Source organism: Phocoena sinus, chromosome 10 (genome assembly GCF_008692025.1).
Source record: "Phocoena sinus isolate mPhoSin1 chromosome 10, mPhoSin1.pri, whole genome shotgun sequence".
Lineage (NCBI taxonomy): Eukaryota > Metazoa > Chordata > Mammalia > Artiodactyla > Phocoenidae > Phocoena > Phocoena sinus.
The window spans coordinates 58,023,398-58,038,244 of NC_045772.1; the positions used below are offsets into that span (position 1 = coordinate 58,023,398).

The 14,847-nt window shown below is 38.8% G+C and overlaps 1 protein-coding gene across 1 annotated transcript in view; it reads right to left on the minus strand.

Moving 5' to 3' along the window:
- Window positions 1-14,470, minus strand: part of ATP23 (ATP23 metallopeptidase and ATP synthase assembly factor homolog) — a 37,817-nt gene extending 23,347 nt beyond the window's left edge. Inside the window, exon 1 of the mRNA XM_032646298.1 lies at window positions 14,452-14,470. Within this exon, the coding sequence (XP_032502189.1) occupies window positions 14,452-14,455 (4 nt within the window). The 5' untranslated portion in view covers window positions 14,456-14,470. The remainder of the gene's footprint in view (window positions 1-14,451) is intronic.
- Between the last annotated feature and the right edge of the window lie 377 nt (window positions 14,471-14,847).

Below are 14,847 nucleotides of genomic sequence, written 5' to 3' on the forward strand. Positions count from 1 at the left end.
TAGTGGAATGGGACGGCATTAGGGGAGAGAGAGGGAAGTGCAAATACAAATTACTAAGGTAAAAAGAGAAAAATAATCACCACAAAGAAATGAGAACATGGGCAAAGACTTAGCTATAAGGATTTTCATTTCTCCATTGCAATACTAATTAAGAACAAAAAGGATAGAAACTGTTTTAACAAAAAGAGCAATGGAAAACATACAACCATGTTGTTTTTTAAATGAAATATGTTCATAAAAGCTTTTTAGGTTACAAAATAGCATGTACAAGCTGGAAATTTATTATATGCACAGAGAGGGTCTGGAAGACTGCTGCAAAGTGTTTTTAGTGGTTGTTTCTGGGTGGATATGTAACCGAGCAGGACTCTATGGGGCCTTCCCAGGACGGACCCCCTCCCCCATATCCTCGCTGTAGCTCCTCTGAAATACCTAGAGAATAGTATCTGATGCACACTTCCTGAGTTACAGATGCTAAAACCACCACCAAATGGAAGAAATTACCTGATGATTATGAGCCCCCAGACCCTATAGGCCCCTAAGGATTGATAATGTTAACCGCCCTATTATCTCAGTATCAACCAGAGAATTGTGCAGGACCTGATCACATACCCTGCAACCAGTCTCCCTCACCTGGCTTTTAAAAATGCTTTGCTGAAACCCTTCCGGGAGTTCAGGGTATTTTGAGCAGGAGCTCTGTCCCTTCTCCTTGCTGGGCCCTGCAACATACCTTTCTATGCTCCAAACTCCCACGTTTTGGTTTGGGCTCACTGTGCACCATGCACATGAGCAAAAGATGAAATTTGGGAGTTTTGTTTTGTTTGCACCTGTGTGTGCTTGCCTTCATTCTCTAAAGCAAAAATAGTTGTTTTATAGTAAGTTGTTTGAAGCTGCTTAAATAAATCACAGCAACAAATGAAGTTGCATATAACTTTAAAGTGCTTTCTAGCTTTGTTTTTTCGCAACTAATAAATCCACTTCTCCAGGGCCGCCAAAACTTGAGGGACATTATAGCCTTTCCTTAGTGATCCAGTCATTTTGAATACAGGGAAAGAACAAAACAGTCTCCACCACTCTCCGCGGGAACACGCCACACTCGGCCCGGTAATCCCACACCGCTGGGAAACGCAACCCACCAACAAACACACCTAGCTCCAGCAGGAGTCAGCCCTCCGAACCCGGAAGTGAATGAGAGAAGGCACGCAGCATTCTGGGAAGATTTAAAGGAGCCGGGTTGGTGTGGCTGGCTGTTACCGGGGCAACCAGAGGCGCTTGGCGGTTATCCGTGGTTTGGCGCCGTTAACTGGACAGTCTGAGATGCTCAGAGGCCATGCGGGATGAGCGAAGAGGGAAGAAGGGCCCTTTCAGGAGACAGTTGTCCTGTCAGGTTATCTAGTCGTGCCCTAGGAGGCAGCGCCAGCTCTGAGAATCTGGGTCACGATCCCCTTCTTCTTTCAGCCTTTCGGCCAAATGAAGTAGCCCAGCGGCTCCTGTCATTTCTTTACTTTACTTTTCTGCCTCCTCTCAGAAAATGTAAGTTAAGAATTTCTGATTAACACTGTAATGTGTTCTAATATCAACGTAAAATTCTTGTTTAAGGACATTTTATGGGGCCACAAATTGAGAACTTAAAATTCACACTCAAATTGTAGACTGCCCCTTGAGATATGGTAAGGGCATAAGGATTTTAGATGAAGAAATTTTGGGGAAATTACTTTCCCCAAAAGGAATTTTTGAATTCCGTTAGGGAAATAATGTGAATATTTTTTTCCATGTAATGAACAGAAAATAAGAGTGTGTGGGATTAATCACTTGTAACAGTGATCACAGTGTAATTCTGGCCACAAAGGGACATTAATTACCACCCTCCTCCCTCTCCATGCTAAACTCCATTTATGTTCCAGCTAACTTTTAATTTCTGCAGTACTATGCTTTTTCAAGTCTGCTCCTTTTGCAAATGGTAAAAATGCTCTTCCTTGCCTTAATTTTCTTTGTTCAAATCCTCATTTAGGTATTATGTCCTTTACAGTCCTTCCCTGGGACTTTTGTCCACCTCCCATTCAAGATAGAATATGCTCTTCTTTATGAACATTTGCATATTTATCATAGTAATTATGATTCATTTAGTGATATCTGTTCTTCCAACTTTGGAGACCTCCTTGTGGGTAGGGCATATTTTATATTTATCTCAATTGAATTGAGGCTCGGCTCACTTGGTTCTCAACAGATATTTGTTGGATAAACGTAAACTACCTTTGTTAACTAGTCTAAAGGAATGTGAACTAAAATGAAATAAACAAGGGTAACCACTGAAATAAATTAATTAATTAATTAAATTGAGGACTTTTTTTTTTTGGCTATGCGGGGTCTTAGTTGCAGCACATGGGATCTTCATTGCCCATGCGGGATCTTTAGCTGCGGTATGCGGGATCTAGGTCCCTGACCAGGGATCAAACCCCGGGCCCGCTGCATTGGGAGCGCAGTCTTAACTGTGGACCACCAGGGAAGTCCTGAGGATATATATATATTTTTTGGCTTTGTTGGGTCTTTGTTGCTGCGCACAGGCTTTCTCTAGTTATGGAGAGTGGGGGCTACCCTTCGTTGTGGTGTGCGGGCTTCTCATTGTGGTGACTTCTCTTGTTATGGAGCACGGGCTCTAGGCGCACGGGCTTCAGTAGTTGTGGCGCACAGGCTTAGTTGCTCGTGGCATGTGGGATCTTCCCGGACCAGGGCTCAAACCCGTGTCCCCTGCATTGTCAGGTGGATTCTTAACCACTGAGCCACCAGGGAAGCCCCTGAGGATATTTTTTAAAAGAAGAAAATAAAACTCACCAGTCATCCAGAAGTATCTTAAAATTTTCATATATTACATATAAGTTATTTTCTCTGCATAAATATTTTTTGCATAGTTGAGTATATTTGGGGAAAACCATTTTAAGTCCTGCTTTTTCACATGTATATGATATAATTCTGTTACTAAAATCTTAGCAACAAAGACAGCATTGAAGACCTTAATGTAAATCATCTGTAATGAGTTGAAGAAACAGGGATGAAGTGGACGCAGCATGTGAAGACAATTCTTTCAAGAAGTTTGGCTGTAAAGGAGAAGAGAAAGGTCAGTAGCCGGAGGAGAATGGCAAGTGAAAGAAAAATGTTAAGTTTCTCTGTAAGGAGAACAGACAGTGATGTTTGTTAGTATAAGAGAAAAAAACCTGGTAGTTAAAGATACTGCCAAGAAAGAGAATAACTGATTGAATGATTCCATAAAGAAAGAGGAGACGACAGGAAGATCAGCTCGGTGCTTTGTGACCGCCTGGAGGGGTGGGATAGGGAGGGTGGGAGGGAGGGAGATGCAAGAGGGAAGAGATATGGGAACATATGTATATGTATAACTGATTCACTTTGTTATAAAGCAGAACCTAACACACCATTGTAAAGCAATTATAACCCAATAAAGATGTAAAAAAAAAAAAGAGGAGATGAGATCCATAGATCAGGTACATAAATTAGCTTAGATAGGAGGCAGAACTAGGAAAGAGGATGTCAAGGTGGGTATGGATGTTAGTAATTTTTAAACTATTGAAAATCGGCAAAAGAGTAACAAAAATATGTCAAAAGATATATATAAAAATGGCCAATAAATAGGTATGTTCAGCCACATTAGCTAAAAATATAAATGGCATATTAAATGCCTATTAAATTGGCAAAGATTAAAAAGAAATTAGTATATGCATTGGGCAAGTGTTCAGTGAAACAAGCATTGCAGGTGGGGATAGAAATTGGTACATGTCCCCCTTCCCCAGGCATTTTAGAAATATGTATCAAAATCCTTAAAATATATACTTTAACTAAGCAACTATACTTCCAGGATGTTCTTAAAAGGAAATAATCAAAACTGCATACGTGTGTTAAGCTGGGTGGAGTTCATTTCAGTTTGTCCACCAAAAAAGATAGGTTAAATATATTACACCCACACTTCTTAGACTTGGATAATATTGTTGCAGATAAGAGAAGTTCACTCATACTAGTTTAAGTAAGAGCATCCGCAGGTTATCTAGGAAGGGAACGTAGAGTTGCAGTCTGACTGACTACCCTGATACGCAGTTAGTGGGATGCTTTGTACCATTTAAAATGATGATGTAGGGCTTCCCTGGTGGCGCAGTGGCTAAGAATCTGTCTGCCAATGCAGGGGACACGGGTTCGAGCCCTAATCCGGTAAGATCCCACATCCGCGGCGCAACTAAGCCCGTGCACCACAACTACTGAGCCTACGCTCTACAGCCTGCGAGCCACAACTACTGAGCCCATGTGCCACAACTACTGAAGCCCTCATGCCTAGAGCCCGTGATCTGCAACAAGAGAAGCCACCGCAATGAGAAGCCCACACACCGCAATGAAGAGCAGCCCCCGCTCGCTGCAACTAGAGAAAGCCCACACGCAGCAACGAAGACCCAACACAGCCCCCCCAAAAAAATAATTTTTTTAAAAAAGACAATATTTGAGGGCTTCCCTGGTGGCGCAGTGGTTGAGAGTCCGCCTGCTGATGCAGGGTACACGGGTTCGTGCCCCGGTCCGGGAAGATCCCACATGCCGCGGAGTGGCTAGGCCCATGAGCCATGGCCACTGAGCCTGCGCGTCCTGAGCCTGTGCTCCGCAACGGGAGAGGCCACAACAGTGAGAGGCCCACGTACCGCAAAAAAAAAAATTACTACATGGGAAAACAACAACAACAAAAACAACGCTCACACACACACACATATAATTGAAGTTGAAGCAACAACCCAAGAGAAAATGTTTGCAACATATATGACAAATGTGTATGTCATTAATACACAAAGAGCTCTTACATGTCAATAAAAAGGTTCAACACCCTAACAGGCAAACCTGGTAAAGAACATGAACAAGCAAACAACACACACACACACTCTACAAATGGCTAATAAGCATAGGAGAATATTTTTATTCTTGCTAGTTATGAAATACAAAAAATCCCAACAATGAGATGACATGTTTTCATTGGATTAGCAAAGCTACAAAGGTTGGTGTTGGCAGAGAAGTGAAAGAGGGTCCTGTGGGAATGTAAGTATGTTCAGCCTTTCTGAGTGCAATCTGGCAACATGTACCAAAATGTTAAATATGTATACTTTGAACCAGCAGTGATACTTCTAGGAATGAATTCAAAGGTGATAATCAGGCAAATCAGAAAATGATTTGTTATGATATTAGTTAAAAATTAGAAACAACTTAGTTTTATAAGTAAGAGACTAAATATACTTTTGAGTGAAAAGAGCTAGTTACAAAGCATCATGTTCATTGTGATCCTATTTATGTAAATAGGTAAGTGCACATAGAAGTAATATTTAACAAAATGTTAGTAATGGAAATCTCTGGTGGGATTGCGAGTGACTTTCAAGGTTACGCAAAAGCAAGACGAGCATGAACTCCTATGTAGCTCCACTCAGCTTCAGTTGACACCCTTGTTTATATTCCAACCCACTCCCTCTCCCACCCCAATTTTTGAAGTAAATCCAAAACATTCTATCTGTAAATATTTTAATACGGGGACTTCCCTGGTGGCCTAGCAGCTAGGATTCCAGGCTTTCACTGGTTGGGAACTGAGATCCTGCAAGCCGTGCGGCGCAGCCAAAAATAAATAAATATATATATACATATATATATGTATATATTAATATGTACCTCTAAAAGACAAGGATGCTTCTAAAACATAATCTTTTCTCTTTTTTTTGGCCGTGCTGTGTATCTTGCAGGATCTTAGTTCCCTGACCAGGGATGGAACCCGGGCCCTTGGCAGTGAAAGCACAGAGCCCTAACCCTAACCCTAACCCAGAGCCCTAAATTCCCTGGACCTCCAGGGAATTCCCTAAAACATAATCTTGATACCATTATCACACTAAAAAGAAAAAATCCTAACAATTTCTTCATAAGATCAATTATATCCAATCAGTGTTCCAATTTTTTATCTTATACATCATTTTACAGTTAGATTGAGATCCAGACATTTCACTCAGTTCACATATTTATTCTCCCTCTCTCCTCTTTTTTTTTTTTCTTGCAATTTATTTGGGGAAGTAACTGGGCTGTTTGAGCTTAGGAGTTTTGAGGTAGGCCTGACCCTAACATTTACAGACCTGGGACAGTAGTACAAATGGAGCCCGAAATACCATATATCTAAGTATTTAAATGCTATAACTCCAGCTAACAGTTAAATATGTTCTATGATCCTTCCTTGACAAATAAACCCTCTTAGACCTGGAAGGCCAAGTTAGAATTTCGAATTCTCAGACTCCTTAGAGTTCCTCACTGGACTGTGGTTGTACAGGAGAGCTGGCCCGTGGCCCACAGGCTGTCCCATTCTCTTTCCACCCCTGGCTCCATCTCCTTCTCAAGGACACCCTGCCCACCCCTCCTGCCCCCACCCCTCCTCCCACCCACATCTCTAAGCTCAATCTACATCTTCTTCAAACAGCTACCCCTGGCTGCACAGTCAAACCTTGGGAAGATGAACTAAAGAAGAGGCCCACGCAAGCCCTGAAAGCAGGCGTAGGTTGTATAAAGTGAGAAGTTCAGGTTCTAGGGAGCCAGAACATGGTCTGGAAGGGGCAGTGGCATATCCCCTTGGTCCCGTGGACTTCCTGCCCCATCTGAAAAGACGCAGCTAGAGGAGGGCGCGAGTAGGGCCCCTTGCGGGAGTCTAAAGACCATACTTCAATAAAGTTCCCCACAATAAAGCTCTCACATCCCCAGAATGTTATTAAATAAGTTTCTTTGTCCCCTCTGTTTCCTATAAATTGATACTTAGATCTAGGAGCTTGATCAGATTTCAGATTCAATGTTTTTGTCAAGAATATTTTGTGAGTTTTGTGTACACCCATCAGGAGGCACAAAAAATCTGGTTGTCTTTTTAAATGGGTTAAAATAAAGTGCACAAATCTTAACTGTTCAGTTCGTTTTAGCAATTGTGTACACCCATGTAGTTTACTCCCAAAACAAGTTATAGAATATTTCCATCACCCCAGAAAGTTACCTCCTGAGTCTTTACAGTCAATTCCCCTCCACCCACAGAGCCAACCACTTTCTTGCTTCCATCCCCATAGACACTTTTCCCTGTTCTTGGACTTTATGCCAATGGAATTATACAGCATGTACTCTTTTGTGTCGTTTGTTAACATATTACCTTTTAACTTTATCCATGTTGTTGATATATCAGTTCACTAGTTCATCCTTTTTATTGCTGAGTATTATTTCATTATATGAATGTACCATAATTTATCTTTTCTCCTGTTTATAGATATTACGGTTGTTTCCACTTTGGGGCTATTATGAATAAGGCGTCTATGAACATTTTTATACATATTGTCTTATGGGCATTTCATTTTTTCTGGGTAAATACTTAGGAGTGAAAATGATTTTTTAACTTTAAAAAAGACTGCCAAACAGTTCTTAAAAGTGGTTGTACCATTTTACATTTCTGTCAACAATGTATGAGAGTTCCAGTTGCTTCACATCCTCTCCAACATTTGGTGTTGGCAACCTTTTTGGTTTATAGTTGTCTCTCTTTTTATATTGTTAGCAGCTATTGATAATTATTACCTTGACACATTAATGTATTTGGGTTTACAAAATGGTGTTATTCTATAATTCAATTATTTACTGAAATGCTTCCATAAGGAGAAAATTTCAAAGACAAAGAAACTTCCCTTCAAATCTATTTGGTTCCCCTGAAATATAGTTCATATAGGAAAGGCAGGATTAACACAATTCTTTCTATTTACCAATTTTCAAAATTATGAGTTGGTTCTCTCACATCTATCAAAGATTGACAGTGAGAGGTCTTTTTTTTAAGTATCATTTTAGTATTATTATTTACTTATTTAAACTCACGTATTTAAATATTTGATGTGTAAAAAAGAATTAAATATTTGATGTGTTTAATCCTTCTCAATTATCATTCTTATTGTTGCTCAAATTGTCCTGTCTTTAGCCAGTGGGAATCTCTTCTGATTAGCTCCTGAGTCCTTTGACACAACTCTCTAAGTCTCTGATAGCTTCCTTGCCTTCTAAATGACAAGATGTTCCAGACTCATCTCCAGCATTTCCTGTCCCAGACATGGAACCAGCCATTTCTCCAAGGAACCCTGGTTCTTTTGAGTGGGAAATGGTTATTTTAGAGGCCACAATGTGCTAAAGATGTTTATTGCTACTGAGTGGTTCATTGTTTCTAGACCTTTCCAGTTAGTGGAGCTAGGAAATGTGTCCTTGTTGGTTAAAGATACAACGCAACATGAGTTTATACTAATATGTCCAATTCAAAATCAGGACTACCCGCATCAATCTCAAATCTGTATCTGCTTTTATCCATGCCTAAACTACAACAATTACTCGTTTGCTTTATCCCACCATGTACAAACAACAGTCTCAGAGCAACAGTCTTGGCACTACCACCACAGTATGATTACAGAAAACTGTTATTTGTTGGGGGCGGGGTGGGCTTTTTGTAACTCCTTTTGTTATCAGGATATATTCTAATAGGGATGTGTAGTCAATTACAGTGTTTTAAAGTCACTTAGATTCCTCGTGTGATTATGCCACCAACTCAATACATAGTTAGTTTAATTTGTTTATTCTTGATTTCAATTTTTAGCCATTATATTTTTTAATTTAACTTTGGTTTCTAACTATATAAAATATGTACATGGTTCTAAAGTCAAGTCTATAGGACAAAGGCTATTAGAAAAAAATCTAGCTTCTACCCCTGTCCTGTCTGTGCTTATCCCTCCCTTGCCATATAAACAACCATTCGTTTTACTGTTTATCCTTCTATTTTTAGATATATAAGCAATTATATTCTTTCTTTTAAAATAAATGGTATGCTACTGTGCAGTCAATTCACTCATTTAAAATGTAAATGTCCATCGACAGATGAATGGATAAAGAAGACGTGGTATAATTATACAATGGAATAGTACTCAGCCATAAAAAAGAATGAAACAATGTCATCTGCCGCATCATGGATGGACCTAGAGATTTATCATACCAAGTGAAGTAAGCCGGTCAGAGAAAGACAATATCATATGATATCGCTTATATGTGGAATCTAAAAAAAATGATACAAATGAACTTATATACAAAACAGAAATAGACCCACAGACATAGAAGACAAACTTATGGTTACCAAAGGAGAAGTTGGGAGGGATAAATTAGGAGTTTGTGATTAACATATACACACTACTATATATAAAGTAGATAACCAACAAGGACCTACTGTATAGCACAGGGGACTATACTCAATATTCTGTAATAACTTATAAGGGAAAAGAATCTGTGGAAAAAATATATATATATATGTATAACTGAATCAGTTTGCTGTACACCTGAAACTAACATAACATTGTAAATCAACTATACTTCAATAAAAAATAAAAATAACTGTACAATTTAATGGTTTTTAGTATACTCACAAAGTTATGCAACAATCACCACAATTTTAGAACATTTTAATTATCCCCAAAAGACACTCTGCCTGCCTTAGTCATTCCCTCTCAATCCCCCCATCTTCCCGAGCCCTAAGTAACCACTGATACTTTCTGTCTCTATAGATTTGCTTATTCTGAATATTTCATATAAATGGAATCATACAATATGTGTTCTTTTATGTTTGGCTTTTTTAATTTACCATAATGTTTTCAAGGTTCATCCATATTGTATGTGTATCAGTACTTTGTTCCTTTTTTATTGCGGAATATGTTCCATCGTATGGATACACCACATGTTACTTATCTATTCATCAGTTGATGGACATTTGGGTTGTTTCCACTTTTGGGCTATTGTGAATAATGCTGCTCTGAACATTTGTGTACAAGTTACTGTGTAGTGTAAGCTTATGTTTTCATTTCTCTTGAGTAGAATTGCTGGGTCATATGATAACCCCATGTTTAACATTTAGAGGAACTGCCAGACTGTTTTCCAAAGCAGCTGTACCATTTTACATTCCCACCAGCAATGTGAGTTCCAATTTCTCAACATTCCTGCCACATTTGTTCTTACCCATCTTTTTTATTATAGCCATCCTAGTGGGAGTGAGATGTTAATTCACTGTGGGGTTTTTTTGTTTGTTTGTTTTTATTTTTTGGCTGCATTGGGTCTTCATTGCTGCGTGTGGGCTTTCTCTAGTTGCAGCCACTGCGGGCTACTCTTCATTGCAGCACATGGGCTTCTCATTGCGGTGGCTTCTCTTGTCATGGAGCACGGGCTCTAGGCACGCGGGCTTCAGTAGTTGTGGCACGCAGGCTCAGTAGTTGTGGTGCACGGGCTTAGTTGCTCTGCGGCATGTGGGATCTTCCCGGACCAGGGATCAAACCCATGTCCCCTGCGTTGGCAGGTGGATTCTTAACCACTGCACCACCAGATAAGTCCCACTCATTGTGGTTTTGATTTGCATTTTCTAATACTAATGATGCAGAGCATCTTTTTATGTGCTTATTGGCCATTTGTATATCTTCTTTGGAGAAATGTCAGTTCAGATCCTTCACCCAATTATCAATTGGGTTATTTGTCTTTCTATTGCTGTTATAATAAGAGTTCTTTATATCTTCTAGATACAAGTTCCTTATCAATGTGTGATTTACAAATATTCTCTCCCATTCTGTTGTCTTTTCATTTTCTTGATGGTGTTCTTTGAAGCACAAAAGGTTTTTTTAATTGTTGTTATTTTGATGAAGTCTAATTTATCTACTCGTTTTTTTTTTTTTTTTTTATCTACTCGTTCTTTTGTTGCTATACTTTGGGCATCATGTCTAAGAAGGCTTTGCATAACCCAAGGTCACAAAGATTTACTCTGGTGTTTTATTCTAAAAGTTTTATAGTTTTAGTTATTACATTTCGATCTATGATTCATAGTTATGAATTAATTTTTGTGTATGGCATGAGGTAGGGGTCTAACTTCATTCCTTTGCATGTGAATATTCAATTGTCCTAGCACCACCTGTTAAAAAGACTTTTCTATTCTTTCCCTGATTTAATTGTGTTGGCACCATTGTTGAAAATCAGTTGACCATAAATGTAATGGTTTATTTCTGGACTCTCAATTTTATTCCATTGATCTATATATCTACCCTTATGCCAGTGCCACACTGTCTTGATTACTGTAACTTTGTAGTAAATTTGAACTCAGGAACTGAGTCCTCCAACCATGTTCTTCTTTTTGAAGATTGTTTAGTTATTCTTGATTCCTTGCATTTCCATATAAATTATAAATTTCTGGAAAAAAAAAAGCCAACTGGGATTTTGATAGGGATTGTGTTGAATTTGTAGGTAAATTTGGAAAGTACTGCCATCCATCTTAGCATTATTAAGTCTTCCAATCCATGAATATTTGATGTCTTTCAATTTATTCATGTCTTCTTTAATTTCTTTTATATATTTTTGTAGTTTTCAGAGTATAAGTTTTGCACTTTATTTTAAATTTATTCCTAAGTATTTTATTCTTTTTGATGCTATTGCAAAGGGAATTGTATTCTTTTTTTTTTCAATTTTAGAAACTTGATCTATTTATTTTGGAATTTTGGATACATACTATCTCTTTTCAAGTCAGTTCCAAAATTGAAATAAATAAAAACTATGATCCTATCCATAAAAATATTGAATCACTATGTTTACCACTGAAATTAATATAATGCTGTAAATCAACTATACTTCAATTAAAAAGTAAAAAAAACATTATGATCCTGAGAAGGGGAACAATATAGCATTAGTATGGCAGGAAAATAAATGTTAAGGAATATCTGCTGTACAAGATCAATTGAAGATGTATTACAGGGCCTTCCCTGGTGGCACAGTGGTTAAGAATCCACCTGCCAGTGCAGGGAACTCAGGTTCGAGCCCTGGTCTGGGAAGATCCCACATGCCACAGAGCAACTAAGCCCATGTACTACATCTACTGAGCCTGCGCTCTAGAGCCCGCGTGTCACAGCTACTGAGCCCGTGTGCCACAACTACTGAAGCGCATGTGCCTAGAGTCCACGCTCCGCAACAAGAGAAGCCACGGCAATGAGAAGCCCGCGCACCACAACAAAGAGTAGCCCCCGCTGTCTGCAACTAGAGAAAGCCCGTGTGCAGCAACGAAGACCCAACACAGCCAAAAATAAATAAATAAATTTATTTTTTTTAAAAAAAGAGGTATTACAGATGCATTTATAACTGTTTTCATACAATGTTATAACTGTCTAGTATCAGTGTTTCATCATTACTTACTTAGGCCTCCAGCCTTCATTACTGTCCTTTACAAAGATTCATGTAATTTAACAGAATTTTTTTTCTTAATTTCAAATCCCTCCTTGCTTTTTAACTTACCAGTAGACCTGAAGATCACTCCATTGTAGTAAATAAACATACTCCTCCTTCCTCTTTACAACTGCAATTATTTTCTTAGTTTATGGTTTAACTTCTTTACAAGGATTATATATTTATATAATTTAACAAAAAGTTGTTATTCTGGAATAAATTTTAAAAATAATGTTCCCATCAGATAATCACATTCATCACTAGTTAACTGATGCAACAAATGTTAATATATGACATGGACTTCCCTGGTGGTCCAGCAGTTAAGACTCCGCACTTCCACTGCAGGGGGCGCGGGTTGGATCCCTGGTCGGGAGCTAAGATACCACATGCCGCGAGGTACGGCCAAAATAATAATAATAATGATGATAATAATAATAATAATATATGAGAAATGCTGATAATTGTCTGCCAGGTCACATCTTCTTCTAAGGGAACTTGCTTTGTGCACAGATTTTTTTCCCTAAAGGACCATTTACCGCACCATATAGCTACCTACCATCACCATCACTCATTGGGCGAGGGGATGTGGCACTATATCCAATATCAGTCCCCCTTCTCCCTTCTTCCATTCTTGTGGAAAATTTTATTTGTTTTAGGTATTTGTTTTAGGTATTTGTTTTATTTGTTAGATATCAGTGTCCAAATGCATTACTATACTTCCTCCTCAGCCTAAGAGGATTAATCTTGATTATTCTAAGTGATTCATGATAATTGCCATTTCCCTTGCCAACTCTGCCAATGAGATGCCAAGGGGAAATATGCTGGAGGCCTTCTAAGAAAGTTGCTCTTTAAAAGGAACACATGATAGGCACAGTTCATTTCCTGTTTCCTGGTGTTGTCAACCCCTGAAGCTGTGGCAGACAACCTGGAATCATGAAAGAAGGCAACTTCAGAGGAAAAGGTAACATGCTGAGGATGACAAAAAAAAACCAGAAAGATGGAAGGAACGTAGGTCCTTGATGAGGTCACTGAGGACATGCCCTTTCTCCAGATTGTTACATAAGATAGTAAATGTTTAAACAAATTTGAATTGGATTTTCTATTACTTTTGGCCAAGAGCATCACAACTGATAAAGCACATTTCTGACTCAAGAGTAGTCAATCCCTAGGCTGACAAGTTGTACACAGAAAAGTACACGGTGTCACTCAATTACATTAATGCCAAGAATGGAGCTAAGGTCCACACATTTCTACTTAAATTTGGAAAAGTGAGTACCTTGGAAAATATCCCACTTCCTTAAAGAAAGATGTAGACCTTGACCTTTAGCCTAAACAGCATAAGAGACACATTATACCACATTTTACCTGTCTGGCTACCCTTATAACAAACTAAAGAAGGAGACCCAAAAACTCATGGTTCTAAAGTCAAAACTGTACACAAATGCTTATCCAGAGAAGTGTCATTATCTCTTATATTCCTTCCACTCTGTTCCCACTCTCCCTCTATAGGTAAATTTCATTCGTTTCTGGTTTATTCTTTCAATATATCATTTTGTAAAAAATGAGCAGATATAGGCATATTATTTCCCCTTATTTGTAAAGGTTTTTTTTTTAATTTATTTATTTTATTTATTTATTTTTGGCTGCGTTGGGTCTTTGTTGCTGTGTGCAGGCTTTCTCCAGTGGTGGGGAGCGGGGGCTACTCTTCGTTGTGGTGCGCGGGCTTCTCATTGCAGTGGCTTCTCTTGTTGCAGAGCACCGGCTCTAGGCGCCCGGGCTTGAGGAGCTATGGCACACAGGCTCAGTAGTTGTGGTGCACGGGCTTAGCTGCTCTGCGGCATGTGGGATCTTCCCAGACCAGGGATTGAACCTGTGTCCCCTGCACTGGCAGGTGGATTCTTAACCACTGCGCCACCAGGGAAGCCCTATTTCTCCTTATTTCTTACCCCAAATGTAGCATACTATTTATTCTTTTTTGTTCTTTGCTTTTTTCACTGAACAGTAAATCCTGAAAATCACTCCATAAAAGCTGCCTGGTAGTCTATTATGGGTATAGCACTCTAGTATGTATATTCAGTCTGTCTCCTATGTATACATATTGAGGTTAGCTCCAACATTTTGCAATTACAAGTACACTGCGACATATAATCTTACGCATATGTAGTTTTGTATTGTTGGAGATGGTTCTTCAGGATAAATTCCTACAGAATTGGGTCAAAGGGTAAATTCATATGTAGTTTTCTTAGATATTGCCAAATTCCCTCTTCAAGACAAATACTGTATGAGTTCACTTATATGCGGAATCTAAAAAACAAAACAAATGAACACACATAACAAAACAGAAACAGAGTCATAGATGCAGAGAACAAACAGGTGGTTACCAGAGGAGAAGGCGGTGGAGGGAAGAAAGAAATAGATGAGGGAGATTAAGAGGTACAAACTTACAAGTGCAAAATAAATGAGTCATGAGTATGAAATTTACAGTGTGGGGAATATAGTCAATAACTAAGGATTATCTTTGTATGGTGACAAATCATAACTAGACTTATT